At 39.2% G+C, this 18,837-nt stretch overlaps 1 protein-coding gene across 2 annotated transcripts; it reads right to left on the bottom strand.

The window, feature by feature from the left end:
* Positions 1-9,171: 9,171 nt before the first annotated feature.
* On the bottom strand, positions 9,172-18,560 carry LOC125241639 (galactose mutarotase-like). Of its 2 annotated transcripts, XM_048150206.1 has the most exons (10): positions 18,077-18,555; positions 17,720-17,813; positions 17,217-17,380; positions 16,120-16,329; positions 14,555-14,642; positions 14,192-14,339; positions 13,440-13,545; positions 12,092-12,193; positions 10,503-10,613; positions 9,172-9,316 (listed from the first exon to the last, which is right to left on the bottom strand). In XM_048150206.1, the coding sequence occupies exons 1-10, from the start codon at positions 18,344-18,346 to the stop codon at positions 9,224-9,226; spliced, it is 1,386 nt and encodes a 461-aa protein (XP_048006163.1). In that variant the 5' UTR covers positions 18,347-18,555; the 3' UTR covers positions 9,172-9,223. The 2 variants fall into 2 exon arrangements, with proteins under 2 accessions (XP_048006163.1, XP_048006164.1); XM_048150207.1 differs by lacking the exon at positions 12,092-12,193 and having other exon boundaries at positions 18,077-18,560.
* Between the last annotated feature and the right edge of the window lie 277 nt (positions 18,561-18,837).

Below are 18,837 nucleotides of genomic sequence, written 5' to 3'. Positions count from 1 at the left end.
GCAAGTGGCCCTTAATAAGCTCACTTTTTTAGATTGTATAGGTACACTTGTTTTATATATAGTACTTATAGCCTGTCAACCAAATTTTAGCAGTAACAATGTACATCAAACTAAAGTATGGTATCCCTATGAAACGAACAAAAACCAGCAATGTACGTCAAACAGCCACAGATATTTTTTTTTCAAGGGGCTCCCTCCTTCCTTACGAATTAGATAATGTATTAAAAAGGGACGGATATGTGCTAGTCATTTCTCTTTTTGGTACGTTGGAGATTTCCACAGATAAGATACAAATGACACGCGAATTTCCACCGATTTTCAAAAATATTAGTGTTGCTAGCCCGCGATTTTTCAAATTTGCCGCCTTTTTCTAGTGACAAGATTTGGTTGACGGTCTATATATCTTAACCCGTCTTTCGTACAAGTGAACATATAGGTGCTAATTATTTTCAAAAATATCGTACCGGTCTCGGGCTATAAGTAATGGCAAGTGGTCAGTGACAGTTGGAGGGGGTAATTTCACCGCCTACATTTTATACAATATTCACCTCCAACCCTAAGACCGTTTTCACATTATCCGATCCGATATCGGATGTCGGAAGGATTTCAATAGAAAAAATCTAAGATGGCGCCCGTAATGTATGGCATATCGGTCCGACATCCGATATCGGATCTGATAATGTGAAAACGCACTAACTGTAAATGTCATTAGATAGGTAGTGCAGAAAATTATCTATTACGTGGTACTAACAGAAACACTCTTAACTAACCATCGGTAGATTATGATTATGATTATGACTATACACATGTATAGGTAACAGTGTTGCCGATGGTATTTACTCGTAAATTTTCGTGAGAATATATTTTTTACAAAAATTGAAAAAGTGTTTAAAAAGCGGGGGTGATCCGATTTCTTTGCACTCGAGTGTATTTACGCTAGAGCTAACTTTGGAAAAACTTTCTATCGAGGAAAGTATAAGTAAAATGGTTCTCGGCGTGGCATAAAGAACGTAATATCGAAATTTCCTCGGTACAGTTTTAATTAAATAAGACAAAAGTCTTTGAAATCCAATACAAAATACAATAGTTACGAAGACATACATAAGTCTTCTACTTTTCAGTTTTTCGCTAGAGTTAATGTCGAAAACTATACAATATACATCCTAGCGACGACAGTCATGATTATGTTTTTACTTATTATCTAAATAAACAACACTGATTGACATGAAATTTATGAATAATATATATTACCTACCAGATATTTACCTCTAGCATGTCAATTCTGAAATGTATTAGGTAAATACCTAATTATTGTAAAAGGTATTTGATTGGTGCGCATTATTATGAATTATTGGTTAGGTCAGGTCTAAATGGGCCAGTAATAGTAATTCAACAATGCATATGGGTCTATTTTTGTTCAGGACTATTTTTTTTATAGACTTCATATAAAATTTATTAAAAAATTGAAGTTATATTTATTGTTTCTGGATTTTTGTAACCGACTCAAGATTAAGTGGTATTTATAAAATTATGTGAAAAAATTCTTAAATTTCACTTTATTTATAGGTATTAAATGAAAGAGTGCTAATATTAACTCCATGATGTTTTCCTTCGCCTAAAAGTGAATGGCAAATATCAAATTTTGGACATAATATCCGCAAAACTCCGGCCGCAAAAAGCCGGGTTTCGAACCCGCGACCTCCGGATTAAAAGTCGCACGCAAGAGCGTGGAGTGGTAAGAACCACTAGGCCACCAGCGCTACTAAACCTATGTAGACTATCATCTACGTATTCTATGCAAATATTTATTAATTGCTATGACTGGGTCCTCCGCGGGGCACAACTCCCTTACATGGTCACGCTGTGTTATGCGGATGACACACTGGTGGCTGTGCGAGGGCGGGAGTTGGAGGAGGTTCTCAGGAGGGCGGCGGTGGCGACGGAGCTCACCGTCCACCGCATCGGGCTCCTCGGGCTGCGGGTCGCCATCGCAAAGACCGAAGCCATGGTCCTGGGGGGCGTGAGGCGGTGGAGGCTACAGGCAAACACGGCGCTGAGGGTGGAGGGCCAGTCTGTCCAGGTCAAGGCCAACATAAAATACTTGGGCCTTGTCCTGGACAGAAAGTGGACTTTTGAGGAGCACTTCGCAAGACTCGCTCCTCGTCTCGTGGGTGCTGCCTCGGCGCTGGGCAATCTGCTGCCCAACTTGGGAGGGCCGAACGCCCCCTGCAGGCGGCTGTTCGCGGGGTCGTCCGGAGTATGGCGCTCTACGGAGCGCCAATCTGGGCCGGAAGGCTGCGAGAACGCACCAAGGCGTTACTCCGTCGGCCCCAGAGGGTCGTGGCCCAAAGGGCAGTCAGGGCCTACCGCACCACTTCCCATGCCGCAGCCTGCCTCCTCGCTGGCACGCCCCCATGGGAGCTGGACGCGGTGGTCCTAGCCGAAAGGTACCAGCGGAGGGTGGCAGCGAGGAGCCGGGGAGAGCCGCCGGACCCCGAGGAAGAGGAAAGAGCGGCGCGGGCAGCTGAGGAGCACCTGCGCCAACAATGGAGGGACGCCCTGGAGGATGGCCTCTATGGAACGCGAACCATAGGAGCCATCCTTCCTGTCATGGAGGACTGGCTAGGAAGAAGGAGGGGGGTCCTCACGTACCGGTTGACTCAGGTGGTGACCGGGCACGGGTGCTTTGGACACTACCTGCACCGGATAGGGAGAGAGCCGAGCACCCAGTGCCTGGACTGCGGTGTGGAGGACGATACGGCCCAGCACACCCTTGAGGAGTGTAGTCGCTGGGCCGTGGAAAGGGCTGCGCTGGTCGCAGCCACAGGACTGGTGGACCTCTCGCTGCACAGCGTCATAGGGGCGATGCTGAGCAGCGAGAGAAGATGGGATGCGGTGGCCTCCTTCTGTGAAGACGTCATGTCACAGAAGGAGGCGGCGGAGAGAGAGCGCGAAGCTGCGGCTGACGCGCTGCCTCTCCGTCGAAGACGGCAGGGTCGAAGGCGACGAGCATTCTTGCGCCACGACCCTTAGTGGGGCTAGCGGGTACGGGACCCGCATTGCACCGGCCCCACTAACCTCGTCGAGGGAGGGATCAAGCGTTTCTGATCCCTCTCTCCCTAACCTGTGCGGATGCCCTGTGACAATTCGGGGCTGCCGGAGGGCGCCATGGTGGACAGAGGAGACCCGATGATCCCATGACGCCCTCGCGAACGGCACAGAGGGCGAAACGCCGGAGTGGGGTTTAGTGGGTAAACCTCTTCCCTCCCTCTCGACAAGAGAGGGGGCCGAAGGAGGGAGTCCCACACACCCCCCCTTCAAGGCCTTCCCGCGGCTGGGGGACGGTGCGTAACGCATTCCCCACTCCGACAAAAAAAAAAAAAAAAAAAAAAAAAAAAAAAAAAAAAAAAAAAAAAAAAAAAAAAAAAAAAAGGTCATGGTCGTGAGATACAGTGCGCTGACCGACCGTATCTATGTTTAATTTTGTGGTTTTAATGAGCCGAGCTAATTGCCGAAGTGACTAAATACTACCTTGTGCCTACATTTGTCCTACCCATAGGACATAAACCGGCGGTATGTATGGGATATATAGTTCAAACTAAAAATACGCATAGGCAGGAGGATCTCTAAGAAAATAATTTCTAACAAAAAAAACCGCCGCTTTTGGGGTTCTGGTGAAAGATACTTGCGAATGTTGGATTATTTATGTAGAAATGTGTAGGTACTTTTTAAAACCGCTTTTAATGTAAATCTTTAATTATTTGATGGAAACACAAATAAATATACGACATATACTATACGTATACCGTTAAGGTTTGAGGAGTTTCCTCAGTTCCTCAAGAATCCGATATCCGATTACTTATAAGAAATCGAGCTTGACAAAATTTGACTTGAAAACTCAATATGCTGCAGAGGTACCTATGTATAGTGCTTTTCTCAAACATGGTATGAAATTAAATAAAAGTTGAAGGGCTGTATGCTGTATGTCCGTAACGCAAAAACAGTCAAATTATCGTTTCCTTGTGAAAATACTTTATAAGGCAAAAAAAGAGAAAAAAATCCATACCAATACTATAAATGAGAAAGTGTGTGTGTCTGTTTGTTTGTCCGTCTTTCACGGAAAAACTGAGCGACGAATTGAGATGATGTTATAAGTGGAGATAGTTGAAAAGATGGAGAGTGACATAGGCTACTTTTTGTCTCTTTCTAACCCCCACTTCCCTAAAATGAGGGGTGGAAATTTGTATGAAGCATTACACAAATTTCGAATCGCGAGCGAAGCCGCGGGCAAAAGCTCAAAAGCTAGTATTAAATGTATATTATCGAAAAAAGAAAACAAAGCGACAAAACTAAGGCACCAAAAAAATATTACTTAGACAGCATAGACTCTACACAAGTTGCAGTCTGCACATCTATAAGCCCGTCTCAGTTTTGTTAATTGAGAAATACCTTGATGTTATGTCACAAATATTCGTTGATTTAAGAATAACTTAATATATCATTGGCTACCTACTTACCTTTTCGTTTTCATAAGTCCGTGAATGTGATTGTTTCCGTGTTCTGGACAGTTTTTCCTAAGACAAAAAGTATAATAATAATAAAGACTTCCATATACCTCTAGTTTAGGCGTAATAGATGTTTATTGTTTAACCGCTCGGTTCATGGTTCTAGTGAAAAGGGTATGCACCATTTTGCATCTCAGTTGTTCGAGGTTTTTCTCCATTATAGAACAAAATTGCAGCCTCGCGGCCCTTTATAAAAACACATGATGTAGTGTAGGTAATCGATGGACATATAATATAAGTCCGAGTCAACCATAGCCAGACCACCGATAGCTGGAGCAGCAGTAATATCCCCCTTTCCCAAAGACCAAAACTTACGGCTAATTTGTAAGTAGAGCTATCGTCTAATATTCGTAATAACAGACTATTCCTACCTACATTTGGTAATTTAATAAGTTAATAACCCACAGACACTTCGCTTGACTTCAGTCATCCTTATTATATAATATTAATATATTGCATGTAAATGGAAAAGTGTGTGTCTGTTTATTTATCCATCTTTAACAACAAAACGTGGACAAACGGTGAGGCGGATTGACGTGAATTTTTAAGTGGAGATGGTTGAAGGGATGGGGAGTGACATAGGCTATTTTTGCCTCTTCCTAACCCCCTGCTTCCCTAAAATGGGGGGCGGAAGTTTGTATGAAGCATTTTCGAATTTAATGCTAGCGAAGACGCGGGCAAACGCTAATGTGTAATACAATTCATGTACCTTTAACAGATTATCCACATACTGAGCAGAGGGCAACTGATAGAACCATAATTATGTATTCATAAACATATCGGTATTAACAACGTATTAACGAAGTAATAGGAAGTTGTGGCTATATTGATCCGGCCCATCCAGCCACACTTGACTTTTATTATTATAGCAAAAACTTTTTAACAAAAAATAAAACCGCCTTCAAAAATAAGCGCGTTACAAAACACGGAGAAACTAAAAAGCCAAAAATAATAAACCTTTCAATTCAGATTTCTTATCGTATTGCAATAAGCTAAACATCCAAATTATAAACAAATCAATTATTTTTGTAGTCGGTACCAGACCTGTTCGTCGCCTTGCTATTGCCTGTTTGACCCACCCAACCATACACAGGCTGGTACCGACTCCAAAAATAATTGAATTGTTTATAATTTGGATGTTTAGCTTATTGCAATACGATAAGAAATCTGAATTGAAAGGTTTATTATTTTTGGCTTTTTAGTTTCTCCGTGTTTTGTAACGCGCTTATTTTTGAAGGCGGTTTTATTTTTGTTAAAAAGTTTATTTATTTGTTGATTTTTAGTGGTTCCTAGTGATATTATATGTATCAGTCCGAATACATGTACAGTAGTGAAAGAATTATCCTTTAACTCCTAACCATTGAGGAGTTGACCTTCCATCATCAGCTCAGTTGATTTTTAGTGGTTCCTAGTGATATTATATGTATCAGTCCGAATACATGTACAGTAGTGAAATAATTATCCTTAAACTCCTAACCATTGAGGAGTTGACCTTCCATCATCAGCTCAGCCACATAAAATTATTACCATCAGACGTAAATACTGGTGTACCTTTGAAAAATATACTAAAAACATTACATGTGCCTATAACATTTGAAGAGTTCCCTCGATTTCTCCAGGATCCCATCATCAGACCCTGACTTGGTGCCAATGGGACCATCTCGGGGTTATACCGGTTCGATCAAAAAAAAAATTTTGAAAATCGGTCCACGATTCTCGGAGATATCGAGTAACATACATACAAAAAAATAATAAAAAAAAAAAACATTCAGTCGAATTGAGAACCTCCTCCTTTTTTGAAGTCGGTTAAAAAGCGTTAATCACTACGAATCATTTTCACTCTCAGTGGGGTGACAAGCATGTGACAAGTATGACTGTCAGAGCTTATGCCTATAGACAGGGAGAATACCTCTAATCTCCATACCTATAGGTATGGAGATTAGAGGTTAGGAGCGATATCTTTAAGTATCAGAAGTGCACATATAAAAGAAAAGATAGGTGGCCCTGCAATAGCAGGTACATTAGGGTTTGCCAATCTCTTCCTTCTCGGTAGTGACCCCGCCTACGGAGCAAGAGGTCCCGGGTTCAAATCCTAATGAGAGCTTTTTTTTACTAACATTTTTTTAATACTTATTCAAAAATATTTTGTTTTGTTACAACTTTTCGAAATTTCATTCGCAAGAGTTATAACATTACCTAAGAATCCTAAGATGGGGCAAACAATGTAAAAGGGTTTAAGTTGACTTTTGTATAAATAAAACAATAACTAAACACAATTAAAATACACAAAACAAAAATTATAACATAAAAAAATCAAAAAACAAAAAGGCCGCTGTCAGGATCGAACCTGAGATCATCTGCATACGAAGCCAGCGCACTACCACGGGACTGCGTCTTAACCTACTCAGTTTGACGAAATTAGCCTAGAGAAAAGAACGTCCAATGTCATGTTACGTCGCTGATCATTGAGCGAGACATGCGCTCCAAGCGGAGAGATTTGTACTGCAATTACAAGTCCTCAGCCGGTCATTTTTGAGACTGTTCTACTTCGACTGATGTTTCTCCTTACCTCTATTCTCCCTGCCTATAGGGCACTACGTCACTACTTTAAAAAAAACTTGTATCTTCGTCTGTCAATGAAAAGAAAATTGTAGTATTTATTATAGAATGCATATAGACTTACTGCGTTTTAACTTTGAGGAGCAGCGTTAGATACGAGATTTTTTCAAAGTAGTGACCAGTATAGTAGTGACGAATAGCATCATCGCCATCCGCCAAAAAGAGCGTTTTTTAATGCTAGTAACTCAAGTAGGCGTAATCCAGAAGAGTTTATATGACATTTTAGTAATTTTGTGTGATCAGGAGGGCGATTTTTGAATCTCGCCTACGGGATTTTGTCACTAAAATACTGGTTGAAAACGGTGACTTGCTTATTATTTTCAGTGACAATTTTCTGAATTCGAACGCGTGAGACTCAATAATCGGCCCGCAGGAATACGCTGTCAGAATTATTCGGTTTCCTCAAGTTACACCGTGTATTATACAGAGTGGGGCCTGTAACAAAGGCGAAGAATTGAACTCTAGATAGGCTATTCTCCTTATACTGATCAACATTTGTTAGGCGACTTTTAAAAATAACTTGTATTTTGATTTTTATCACCCTTGAAAGTTTTTTCTAAGAGGTAATGTATTGGCAGGGTGCAAAGCGGGTGGAGGGGGTAGCTAAAACGATCACAGCGCTCACTACGGCCAAAATTGACATCTTAGTCGCTGACTTGCGCTGTCAAATCCATATTGCAAGAAACATTTTCATGTCGTTTTTGAGATAAATTTAATACGGGCCCAGTAAAATTTGTTATGGCGAATTGTAATAACTCCAAGAAAAGTAGCGACTAAATTCTAGCTATTTCCAAAACCGTGGTGGAAACGAAACCACCGTTTAAGTGAATAGTTGCCGTAAGAAGAAAAGTGTCGTCCAATCTCTGAAGTTTTACTTAAAGTGCGTAATCATTTGATACAAGTATTGAATTGAATTTACGGTGAATATATAGTGCAAATTTTATTGGAGGTAGAAAAGCCGACGTGGAAGCCAATCCCAGTTATGTTCGAAAATAATTTTATTTGTTTCCTCATCTGTGCTCCTGTTTACAAATCGAAACGGATTGACGAAAATGCGTAAATATCGAGGTATCAATGGGAAGAAGGAGCACGAGAACAATAGAAGCAGAAGCAGTCCATCCACTGAAGGCTTATCACATTTTAAATAAAATTCCTGAGAACTTATTTCATCGCATTCATGATTGTATTTGATGTGATATCTGGTAAACCTCCAATATTTTCAAGTAAATGAAACAAGTTTTTGTAATGTATATTATAATTAAACGTTATAATAGCTAGTTTGTTTTTATTTTACAATAAACCCCTGCAATGATATTTATAATACCTATAGTTAGCCTATGAAAATGACAGGATAGCAGTGAACTGATGAACTATTTCAAAAGCCAATGATTTATTTATACTTTATTGCACATAGGTATAAATGGTGGAATAATGTCTTCAATCTGTAGGAAATGCCCAGCTACTTAGCACCAATTTATTGCCTTTATTCATCGTCTCAGGTTGGAAAATGATTTCGTGAGCGATGGCACGAAACCCCGTTTTAGTCACCAGTTTGTTAATTTCTCACTGAAAACAACGATTTTAATGTTATTGGCGATAATGTTGTAACCGCCATCGTCCAAAATTGTCTAATGTAGTAAAATAGCACAAGATTTCATTAATTTTTTCACAATTTTTACTTACTTCTCGCTTGGCAGCGGTTACAATATTGTCACTGTCACGTGGCGTTGTCGTCGCGCACGGTCCCAATTGCAAATTCTGTTAAGTTTAAAGTGTGACAGACAACGTCAATGACAACAATAATGGCGTACATTGAAGCTAATATTTATTTTGTATGAAAAATTAAAAATTTAAAAACTTCATAATTTTTAAAACTCACTGACAAACAAATGATCAGTATAAGGAGAATAGCCTACAGTTCAATTCTTCGCCTTTGTTACAGTCCCCACTCTGTATATTGGGGTCGCATAAATAAAACACCTTTATTTTATCACATCAACTTTACACTGTTTATTTAAATTATTAAGACTTCACTTTTACTACACATATTTACCCAGTAATAGACCGAATTTATATTGTATTCGATGTACATACACTTCACCTGGATTCAGAACAGGACTGGGGAAGTGTGACTGAAACAAGTAAAAAAAATATTAATGTTGCCAACTGTTCGCATGAACATGTAAAATAGAGGTATATTCTGTCAAACAAGTCTGTCAGTAAATAAGAACTAAGAAAACTATAGGTATCCTTTTCTCTAGCACCCTAAAGAAAAGGATGCATATAGTTTTCTTTGTTCTTATTTACTGACAGACTTGGTTGACAGAGTAGATAAGCGCCTCATTAAATGGTAATGCCATAGTATTGGTAAATAACTGTCTTCTGGCAGGCAAGTAGTTATGGTCGCGTGATAAATGATAAAACATCTGGCCGTCCTTATTACACTTACCAATAGTGCGATAGAGACAGCCAGATGTTTTGTCATTTATCGCGCGATCATACTTGCCTGCCGGTCCTGTCCTTAGAAAAATAAGGTAACGCCTAAACAAATCGACATGCAAAGTTTCTCGATTTTCTTGTTAATGACATTATTTAATAAAATAATTTGATTTGTTGCCTAATTGTACATAAGAGCGTGTCAGATATTTATGCAGCCTCCTTTTTGTGCGATGTTGTTGCCAGTGACACTACCTACTACAAATATATAAATACCAATAAATAAATAATAAACAAAAGTCCCACGGTAAGCCCAAGGCTTGTGTTGTGCTGGGCACTCAGACAACAATATACCAGCAGTTCTCGAAAAGTTTGTACAAAAATTAAGGGAAAAGTTAAATTTGTTTTTATTAATTCCTATTTTGTTACCAAGATTTTGTTGATGAATTGAGATTTTATTAAGTTTTATTTCGTCATTAAGGTTCTCTAGTATCTATATTTTCTTAATTATAACAATTATCCTGTATATATCTTACGAAAGTCGAATTATATTACTAAATGTTGGTAACAAAATAGGATCAATTAAAATTTGCTGACGTGTCATTGTACAAAGTTGACGGGAATTGCTGATACAAATATATACATAGAAAACATCTGTGACTCAGGAACAAATATCAGTGCTCATCACAAATAAATTCCCTTACCGGGATTCGAACCCGGGACCGCGGCTTAGCAGGCCGGATCACTACGCGCTAGGCCAGACCGGTCGTCACATATATATATTTCGGCTTTGTCCAGTGTACAGGATCACACTGTATAATTACACATATATAAGTATAACTAGTGTATAGGTACAGCTACTGAGTTAAAACATGTTCTTACGTGGTTAGGTGCGTCGGGCAAGTTCTGTGGCATGAGGCAAAACAAGCCATGCTTCTTGTACATGGTGCCCTGTTTGCCCACCAGGGGGACGTAGCCGTAGCCCACCTTACCCTGCAACATATAAAGGGCCTTTATAGAATGACTATAATTATAGGGTTACATACAAAGTAGGGAGTACCTAGTCAGATTATACTTCGATTCTTTTAGCATTAGAGATACCTGTCACGAACGAGATATAAGGTTTTTTATCGGGTACATTCTGCGGATCGAACAGTCAACACGAGTTAATAAATATCACGTATTTATTATCATCTTTTATTAATACACACATTATTCAGTGTTGTGAACAGATAAGTAACATAATATTAGTTAATTTATATTCTAAAAGCTAAGAATTATAATTAATTTTGTTTGCAATTTTTCATGGAAAGGTTGTACATTTAATACCTAAAAAGGCAGAGTTCTCACACAATATCTACACTATGTACATAGGTTCCGAGAAATTCAGTGGTATCAGCCGAAATCGAAGAAGGAAGGTTTACGACCACTGCTTCTTTGCTTACCCGTTTGACAGATAATTCTAATCTTCAAATGAAACGAAGTATAGATTTGGACAAAGATATCTCTACTTGCAATGGCAAATGAGCGCAAGTTGTTTCAATCTGCGTTTACACTTTGGGACGAAGTTACAGCCAGCCTGGCCAAAGTGAAAAATCGTTGACGATCCTTAGTTATTTCTCTGTATCGCACTTCTATATCAGTGCTTCGGAGTCAGTTGGGTTTCGTTCACCATGGCACTTAGACTGACTATGCAGAAATGGCCTAGCGTCGATACAACTCGATTCTCAACGGGTTCCCTAAAATTTTCCAGTACTTATCTGTAGAAGTCCATACAAAATAGATCTCCAAAACCCCTCTGGCTTTACCAACGCAAATTTTCCCGCCACGCCACTGCTAGACAGATAGACTTCCTTTTGTAGTTCGTATTAGGTAATTATTTTGTGAAGCAAGTTGACAACGCTTCTATAAGGGTCAGTTGCATCAAACCGTCTGTCACCGTTAAAGCGTTCGCTAAACATTATTCTATGAGAAGTTCTATAGAGCTCTGACGTGACGTTGACATGTCTGTTAAATGTGTAACTTCTAACTTGGGTAAATCCACTTAAGGTTGATTATATAAAAATAATTATGATCTGAAAGATGATCAACATTATAGCAGAATGGATTTACCCAAGTTTGAAGTTAAGCGACACAAATGTTCCTAGTAGAAGCAACTGGCACTTAATCGACTGAGGCACTGGTCCCACCGCGAGCTAGTAAGCTATGAGCTATCGGCTATAAAAACGAACAAAAGACAAGCACTCCCGTGCAAATAAAAGAGACACGGTGATATTAATAACTCACTGCTGGGCGAGTAGCTATAAACAGTGATATCTTTTGTTCGTTTTTATAGCCGATAGCTCATAGCTTACTAGCTCGCGGTGGAACCAGTGCCTAAAAACCGGCTTAATCCGATTTTTTTTTAATTAATCATGATCTAATAAATATAAAAATAATACAAAAATAAAGTACATATAATGGGCAGTCACCTTTTTGTTTTCTACGGAATCGTCTGTACTTTCTTCCTCAGACTCGCTTTCTTCACCATGCTCGCCCTCTCCCTCGCTCTCTTCCTCTCCGCCCGGCAGTGGCTACAGACGACAAATTATTGTAATAAATAACAAAAAAACGTAGTATTAAAAAAAATACATTCATACTTTTGAAGACAATTAAAAAAAAACAGAAATTTTGGGTGTTGTGGTTGTGTGTGCGATTCAGACATAACCTTGAAAAAACATGTTTTTTTTTTCATTCTACTGTTACTTTTTTCGTTAGTACATAATGTTTTTAATTGTGTCCTTTAACTTAGTGATTCTACAATAACCGCAGAACTAGATTTAGATAGAAGAAACAAGTTCATCTATTTGTATAGGGGCCGAGCGTGTCAAATTTTGTACTGAAGTTGTTACTTGCCTGTGATTTGTAATATGTCTCAGGCCCTTATGTGTTCATAATTTTTGTATTGTTGCAATGAAATACCACGTAACGAGGCATTTTTAATGTTTTTGTTGACTTCAACTTATAAAAATTGACGCCAGAAAGCAGCAAGCAGGACAACTCAGTCGATTTTAGTAAAATAATTTTACTGAGTTCATTTGACATGCTGTTGATACGTTTGCTTGATCTATGGTATATATATGACATCTGTGACAATAACATATATACGAAAGCCACGTTAATGAAACACGATATATTCTGTATGATCATAATTGTCACATATGTTGTCTGCCAAAAATCTGCGTGAAGCCATTACTTAAGAACATCTCAGGGTGGCTAGCCGAATGGCACAATCGCTCACGAAACGCTCACGAAACGAAGCGCTAGTAGATATCTATCTCTATCGCGCTTGCGTATTGGCGCGACAGAGCCAGCGGCGTATCGCTTTCGTTTGGCGTCGGAGAAATGCCATTCGGCTACGGGGCCAGGGTGGCTAGCCGAATGGCACAATCGCTCACGAAACGCTCACGAAACGAAGCGCTAGTAGATATCTATCTCTATCGCGCTTGCGTATTGGCGCGACAGAGCCAGCGGCGTATCGCTTTCGTTTGGCGTCGGAGAAATGCCATTCGGCTACGGGGCCAGGATCTCTAAAGATTAATTCAACTAATAATAAATGTTCTTATAAAATTCAAGATTTCCCTAATGAGTGCGCCCACTAGATGTTAACTTAGTGCGTTTTCACATTATCCGATTCGATATCGGATGTCGGACCGATATCCCATATATTTACGCCGCCATCGTTATTTTTTTTCTTTGAAATTCTTCCGACTTCCGATATCGGATCGGATAATGTGAAAACGCACTTACTCTTATGCTTTCTTAATAATATGTACTAACCTCTACAATTTTGTCTGGATCGGGAAGCAAGTTTCCGGTGTAGAACTGCAAGCCGGGCTTGTTACTGTACACCTCTAGCACTCTGCCGGTCAGTGGATGGAGAGCTCTGAAATTATACATAAAACAACACGCTCAATCACACAACCGTAACTTAGAGGCTCTTCGTAGTAACAGGTGCTGTAGCCGAATGGCATTTCTACGACGTGAAACGAAAACGAAACGCCGCGAAAGGTAGTCTGGCTCTGTCGCACCAATACGCAAGAGCGATAGAATAGAAATAAATATCTACGAGCGTTTCGTGAGCGTTTGTGCCATTCGGCCACGGAGCCAGGCATTAGCAGGTAAGGACGAAAGTTATACATCTTTAAGGTAGAAAAGAAGATTCGGATCCTTCTTTTTTACTAATTAATTTAACCAAGCTACCTAAGCCTTTATTAAGAGCTAGCTTTAGTTTTGGTAATTTTGTGGTCTTGTGGGATAGTCAAATGAATTAGGCTAACATATTGAACTCGAAACTATTATTTAGTTCTACTTGTTCTTTTAGTTTTTGAGGTTCCTAAATGACGCCCATTGAATGGTTTTTATCGAGGAAATAAAGATATTTCTCGGAGTGTCTTCTCCGAGACCACGGGGACAACGCCGTCCCTGAAACGTTGGAGGTCAGATTAATATGTAGTGATACGCGATTAAGTCCAAATTTAATAGTCCATAAGTGTAACAATCGTATAAGTTTAAACCAATAAAGATATTACCTAGCATGGAACGTCAGGTCTTGCTCCGTGCCTTGTGTTATACAGAAGTTCATATCGTAGCCACCGCTAGGTATTTTGGGCAGCAGCACTCGCAGGACACGCGGCACTCTGAAGTCAAAGGCCGTCCCGCCGACCACTTTTTTCTCTCCTGGAATACAATGGAACGGAAGTATTAGCAAGAATTCAAATACAAAAAGTGGAAAACATTACTCAAATTAGACCACGGTTCTAGGTATATTTCGCTAATAAACTGTTATAACAATTCTCGATTCGCTCGATTGACAATAGGAAGGAGGAGTTCGAACAATGGTTTTGAATGAAATAGTATGTACCTATATGTTCATAAAACTTTAAATGACCTACCGGTGACTAGGCCATCCTCGTCCGCAGCAGTGTACTTATCGGCGTTGATGGTGAATATATGATCGTACATAGTCTCACAGCCGGCATGCTGGAAATATAATTATATTTCATGTCATTAAAAGTATACAACTATCAACTCGTCATAAGTGTACCAAGAATTTCAAATATTAACCGATAAGATACCGGACTCATGTACGGATTATAAGTTCCATAACCTTTTAGACGTCCTATAGATTTTAACTATAAAACCCATAACAAACTGTTACCTACTGTTAATTTTAGAGGTATAACAATTGTATTTTAAACCAAATAAATTATTAAGATGTCGATAATTCTGTAAATGGTTCATACATATATTTTTTAGTTAAAAATTAGGTATACTCTTGGGTCGTCTCGTTCGTTTTTTGTCACGTTTCGATTCTGCTTTCGTCAGCCATTCTTCATTCGTCAACTTAGTCTGCAGTCATTATCGTCATTGACCATAATGAGTTGTTGGCCATTTTCTTATTACGACTCACATTGTTTTTCGTCATTTCGTATTTGGTCATATTCTCAGTTGGTACCGACCTAAAACTACGAAAAAACACGAAAAACATAGATTTAACAGCAAACATGCCGAAAGAAGATTATGACGAGTACAGAACGAGACGAATTAAGATAAATATGAACAACGAAAACAACTGTAGCTGAGAAAGACCATCAACGATCGTGACGAATAAAGAATGGCTGACGAAAGTAGAATGGGACAAATTTAGGAACGTGACGAAAAACGAACGCGTCGACCCAAGAGTATACCAAAAATTAATGGGACTTGCAAACACACAATTTCGGATGCCTGACCGAGGTGCGCAACATTCCATTTCTTGTTTAGGTACCATTCCGTTACCCTTATGTCACAGTATAATAAACAGAGGGCGGAATTGCTCATGGCAAAAATCAAACGTCAATAGAGTTGGAACGTTAAATTCTATCGACTATCGATTACACTGAAATTATCAGTATATTGTTGAGTTGTTTTCGACGTAAGTACGACAAGGATACTTCTTTATCCATTTGACTGTTTTTCGTTTTAGATTAACCATTTTTTTCAAACGTGAATTAGTTTCAAAAGGACTAGTGACAGAAATGGTAATTGTAATTATATGTCATACAATTTACTTTTAATCTAATCAAAGAGGTCAAAATCAAATGGTCGAATAGCTAATCAAAGAGGTTTAAAGTCAGAAATGTAAAAGGAGACTGAATTTATCGATAGCTGAAAATGTCGATAAAATTTAACATTCCAACTCTATTGACGTTTGATTTTTGCCATGAGCAATTCCGCCCTCTGATAATAAAGAGTACTATCGTACAGTATGGCCACTCCCGCTCCCCGCTAAAAGTGCCGCCCACCCCGTCTTGGTTACCTCACTGTTACCGTCAGTCAAAAATGCGAACAGTCGACCTGTCATATTTCACTCGTACAAGCATAGTACGCGTTCACCTACACCAGCTTAAGACTGTGTGCTAGGAAGGCGCCTCTTTCATATATTTGATCGCCAGTGTCAGAGGTATCGAATACTTACATGTCCGGCTAAATTAAAATAAGGCGAATGGCTGAGATTGATGATTGTCGGCTCGTTGGTTGTACATTTCATTTCTATCTTGATAGAGTTGTCGCAGGTAACCTCGTACGTGATTTGAGTCATCACGGTGCCAGGGTAGCCCTCGCTGAAACGCTCTGATACGTGGCTCATGATCACTTTGTTGCCTACCACGTAAGATCTCCAATTGACCTGGAAACAAAAAATACTGCTTTGATATCTCTGTAAAATCAGTAAGATCTGTAAGGTCTGGCGCAGTCGGTAGTGACCCTGCCTGCTACGCCGCGGTCCCGGGCTCGAATCCCGGTAAGGGCATTTATTTTTGTGATTGGCACAGATATTTGTTCCTGAGTCATGGATGTTTTCTATGTATATAAGTATTTATATACTATATATATCGTTGTCTGAGTACCCACAACACAAGCCTTCTTGAGCTTACCGAGGGCCTCAGTCAATCTGTGTAAGAATGTCCAATATTTATTTATTTATATTAAAAATCGCAAATTTTACTTTACGTTAAAAAAATTTGCTATAAGTCAAATCTTGTATCTCGTTGGCAATTAGTAGGTAATTGAGACAGACAGTTGAGAGGTAATTTACGAAAGTTGGTAATTTACCAACACAACATTTGCAACTCGAAAAGCTTTCATCTTCGTGTATTTTTGTTCAATTAATTTTAATGGCAATAAAATATTTGCAGCATAGCTTAGCAATCTATTATGACACGCCAATAACAAAAGAAATAAAAGTAAAAAAATCTGTCCAACATTCTTTAGGAGTACAGGTATTTAAGCCGGACCAAGAATATATGACTATTGTCAGGAGGGCGCTGTTATTCTGATGTATGGAGTGATAGTTCAGTTTAGTATGAAGAAAATAGTTCTAATGAAATTCCGCAACGTGGCGCGTAGTCATATAACATATATTTCTGGTCAGGCTATACATTCTGGGGTTTTAACTCATACCTACTCATATATGGCATACACTTGTGGAGCACATACAAGCGTGTTACATATTACACGTAACTGCACTGTGCAATGTTATTTTACAAAAAATACTACCACACAATTATTTATTACCTTATCGAATCCGATATAGCCGCCATTGTAATGATTGTGGCCCCTATTCATGGATAGCATGTACATCCTGCCCGAAGGCCGCACCACGCAGGTCGCCTCGCGAATGTAGTTCGCGTAGCGTCCTATTGTCGCTCCGAAATATGGATTCCGCTCTTGGAAGTATTCTGTAATTCGGTCAGTGGAATTTGTAAGTTATTTGAGTTTAGGAGACACTACCTAGTGTCCTGGCGAGACGCACAGATCATTATTTTGCTATTTAATTATAATATTTTATTTCAAGTTAGTATACACGAACAATATGTATCCACTATCCAATATACTTAATTGAAACTTAGGTAATAAATATCTTACTCAAATAATGCTTCCTTTTTAAACCATGTCAGTTACTAAACTTCGTAAGCTGGATAAATTCTCCGTCTACCCTCTAAGGGAATATCTATCCTACCTAAGTATTCTAAAATTTTCAGAAGTTCAGAGGCACTAATAGAAATGCTTCTACTGACCTTCTAAAGTGTCAAACCCTGCGATAACATCATCAGGATTTCCTCTTTTGTCCGGAACTTTTATAACAGTTATTGCGGCGCCATAAGTAATTACCTGGAAATATAAGTACTTATACCAGCGGTTTCTTTAGAAATGAAGAAACTATATAAAATAATGTTCTCATACAGCGCAGGGACATGCATGAAACTGGTGCTCTGCATTGATCAAGAGTGCAAAAACCTGTACCTACTTAGTACTTACTATGACTAATACCTGCGTAATAATGTATTTTTACCTCTGATTTGAATAATGAAATAAACGTCTTAGAAATAAATCATACACTCGAACACCAGCTGTAAACTAACATGCGACCGTACCTGAACCATCATTTTATTTTTCGTCTTCCAAGTGTACCTCCGTACGACGTCAATGTTAGAGCTGGAGCCGCAGGCGCTCCGCAAGTGGTCATCATCGTCTGCCGTGTCCCCTTTGGTGCGGGTGGCCCCCGACGACTTGGGCATGAACCCGAACCCGTCGACCACCAGCTCCACATCAGGGACCTCGGGCTTGGCCTCTTCGGGGGTTGCCTTCGCCTCATCCCCCGCCCCGCTAATGCGCTCATCTACGACCTCTTTGTTCTCAGACATTTCGCCAAATTTTTATTTACCGTATTTAGTGTAATTTGATAAGAAAAAATACTAGAAATTTATAAAATTATAGAAAATATAAAAATTACATGGTTTGTTTCATTTTGTTTTTTGGGAGTTTGTTATATGACAGTTGACAAAATGCATGGCCAACTTATTCATCATCGAAGTTGATTAATTACTTTGTACAAAAAGTTAATATCATTGAGTAATAACCTATTTAAAGAAACAACTAGATACTCCTCCATTATATCTATAGATAATGACAATGTCATCGCAGTTGCTGACATTTATAACTTTAAACTTTAGCTTCAACTTTTAGTCATGAAATGAAAATAATTGCGTGCATACTGTAATTTAAATATGCAGAAATGGAGAAATAAATGGAAGAAAATATTTTAAAAATCCCGTACGAAATTCAAACAAGCTCCATACAATAAAACGCGCGTGAAGACGGCAATTCATGAAGACGGTAAGTAATTTTATGTTTT

Source organism: Leguminivora glycinivorella, chromosome Z (genome assembly GCF_023078275.1).
Source record: "Leguminivora glycinivorella isolate SPB_JAAS2020 chromosome Z, LegGlyc_1.1, whole genome shotgun sequence".
Lineage (NCBI taxonomy): Eukaryota > Metazoa > Arthropoda > Insecta > Lepidoptera > Tortricidae > Leguminivora > Leguminivora glycinivorella.
This window is presented reverse-complemented; position numbering and strand designations above follow the sequence as displayed.

What these genes read in the sequence shown, in the direction of transcription:
- LOC125241639 (XM_048150206.1), bottom strand. Translation starts at nt 18,346, where the DNA reads ATGTCTGAGAACAAAGAGGTCGTAGATGAGCGCATTAGCGGGGCGGGG. An exon ending in ATCCAGACAAAATTGTAGAG is followed by an intron (nt 12,194 to 13,439) that starts GTTAGTACATAT and finishes TGTCGTCTGTAG; the next exon opens with CCACTGCCGGGCGGAGAGGA. An exon ending in TGCCCGACGCACCTAACCAC is followed by an intron (nt 9,317 to 10,502) that starts GTAAGAACATGT and finishes TACTTGTTTCAG; the next exon opens with TCACACTTCCCCAGTCCTGT.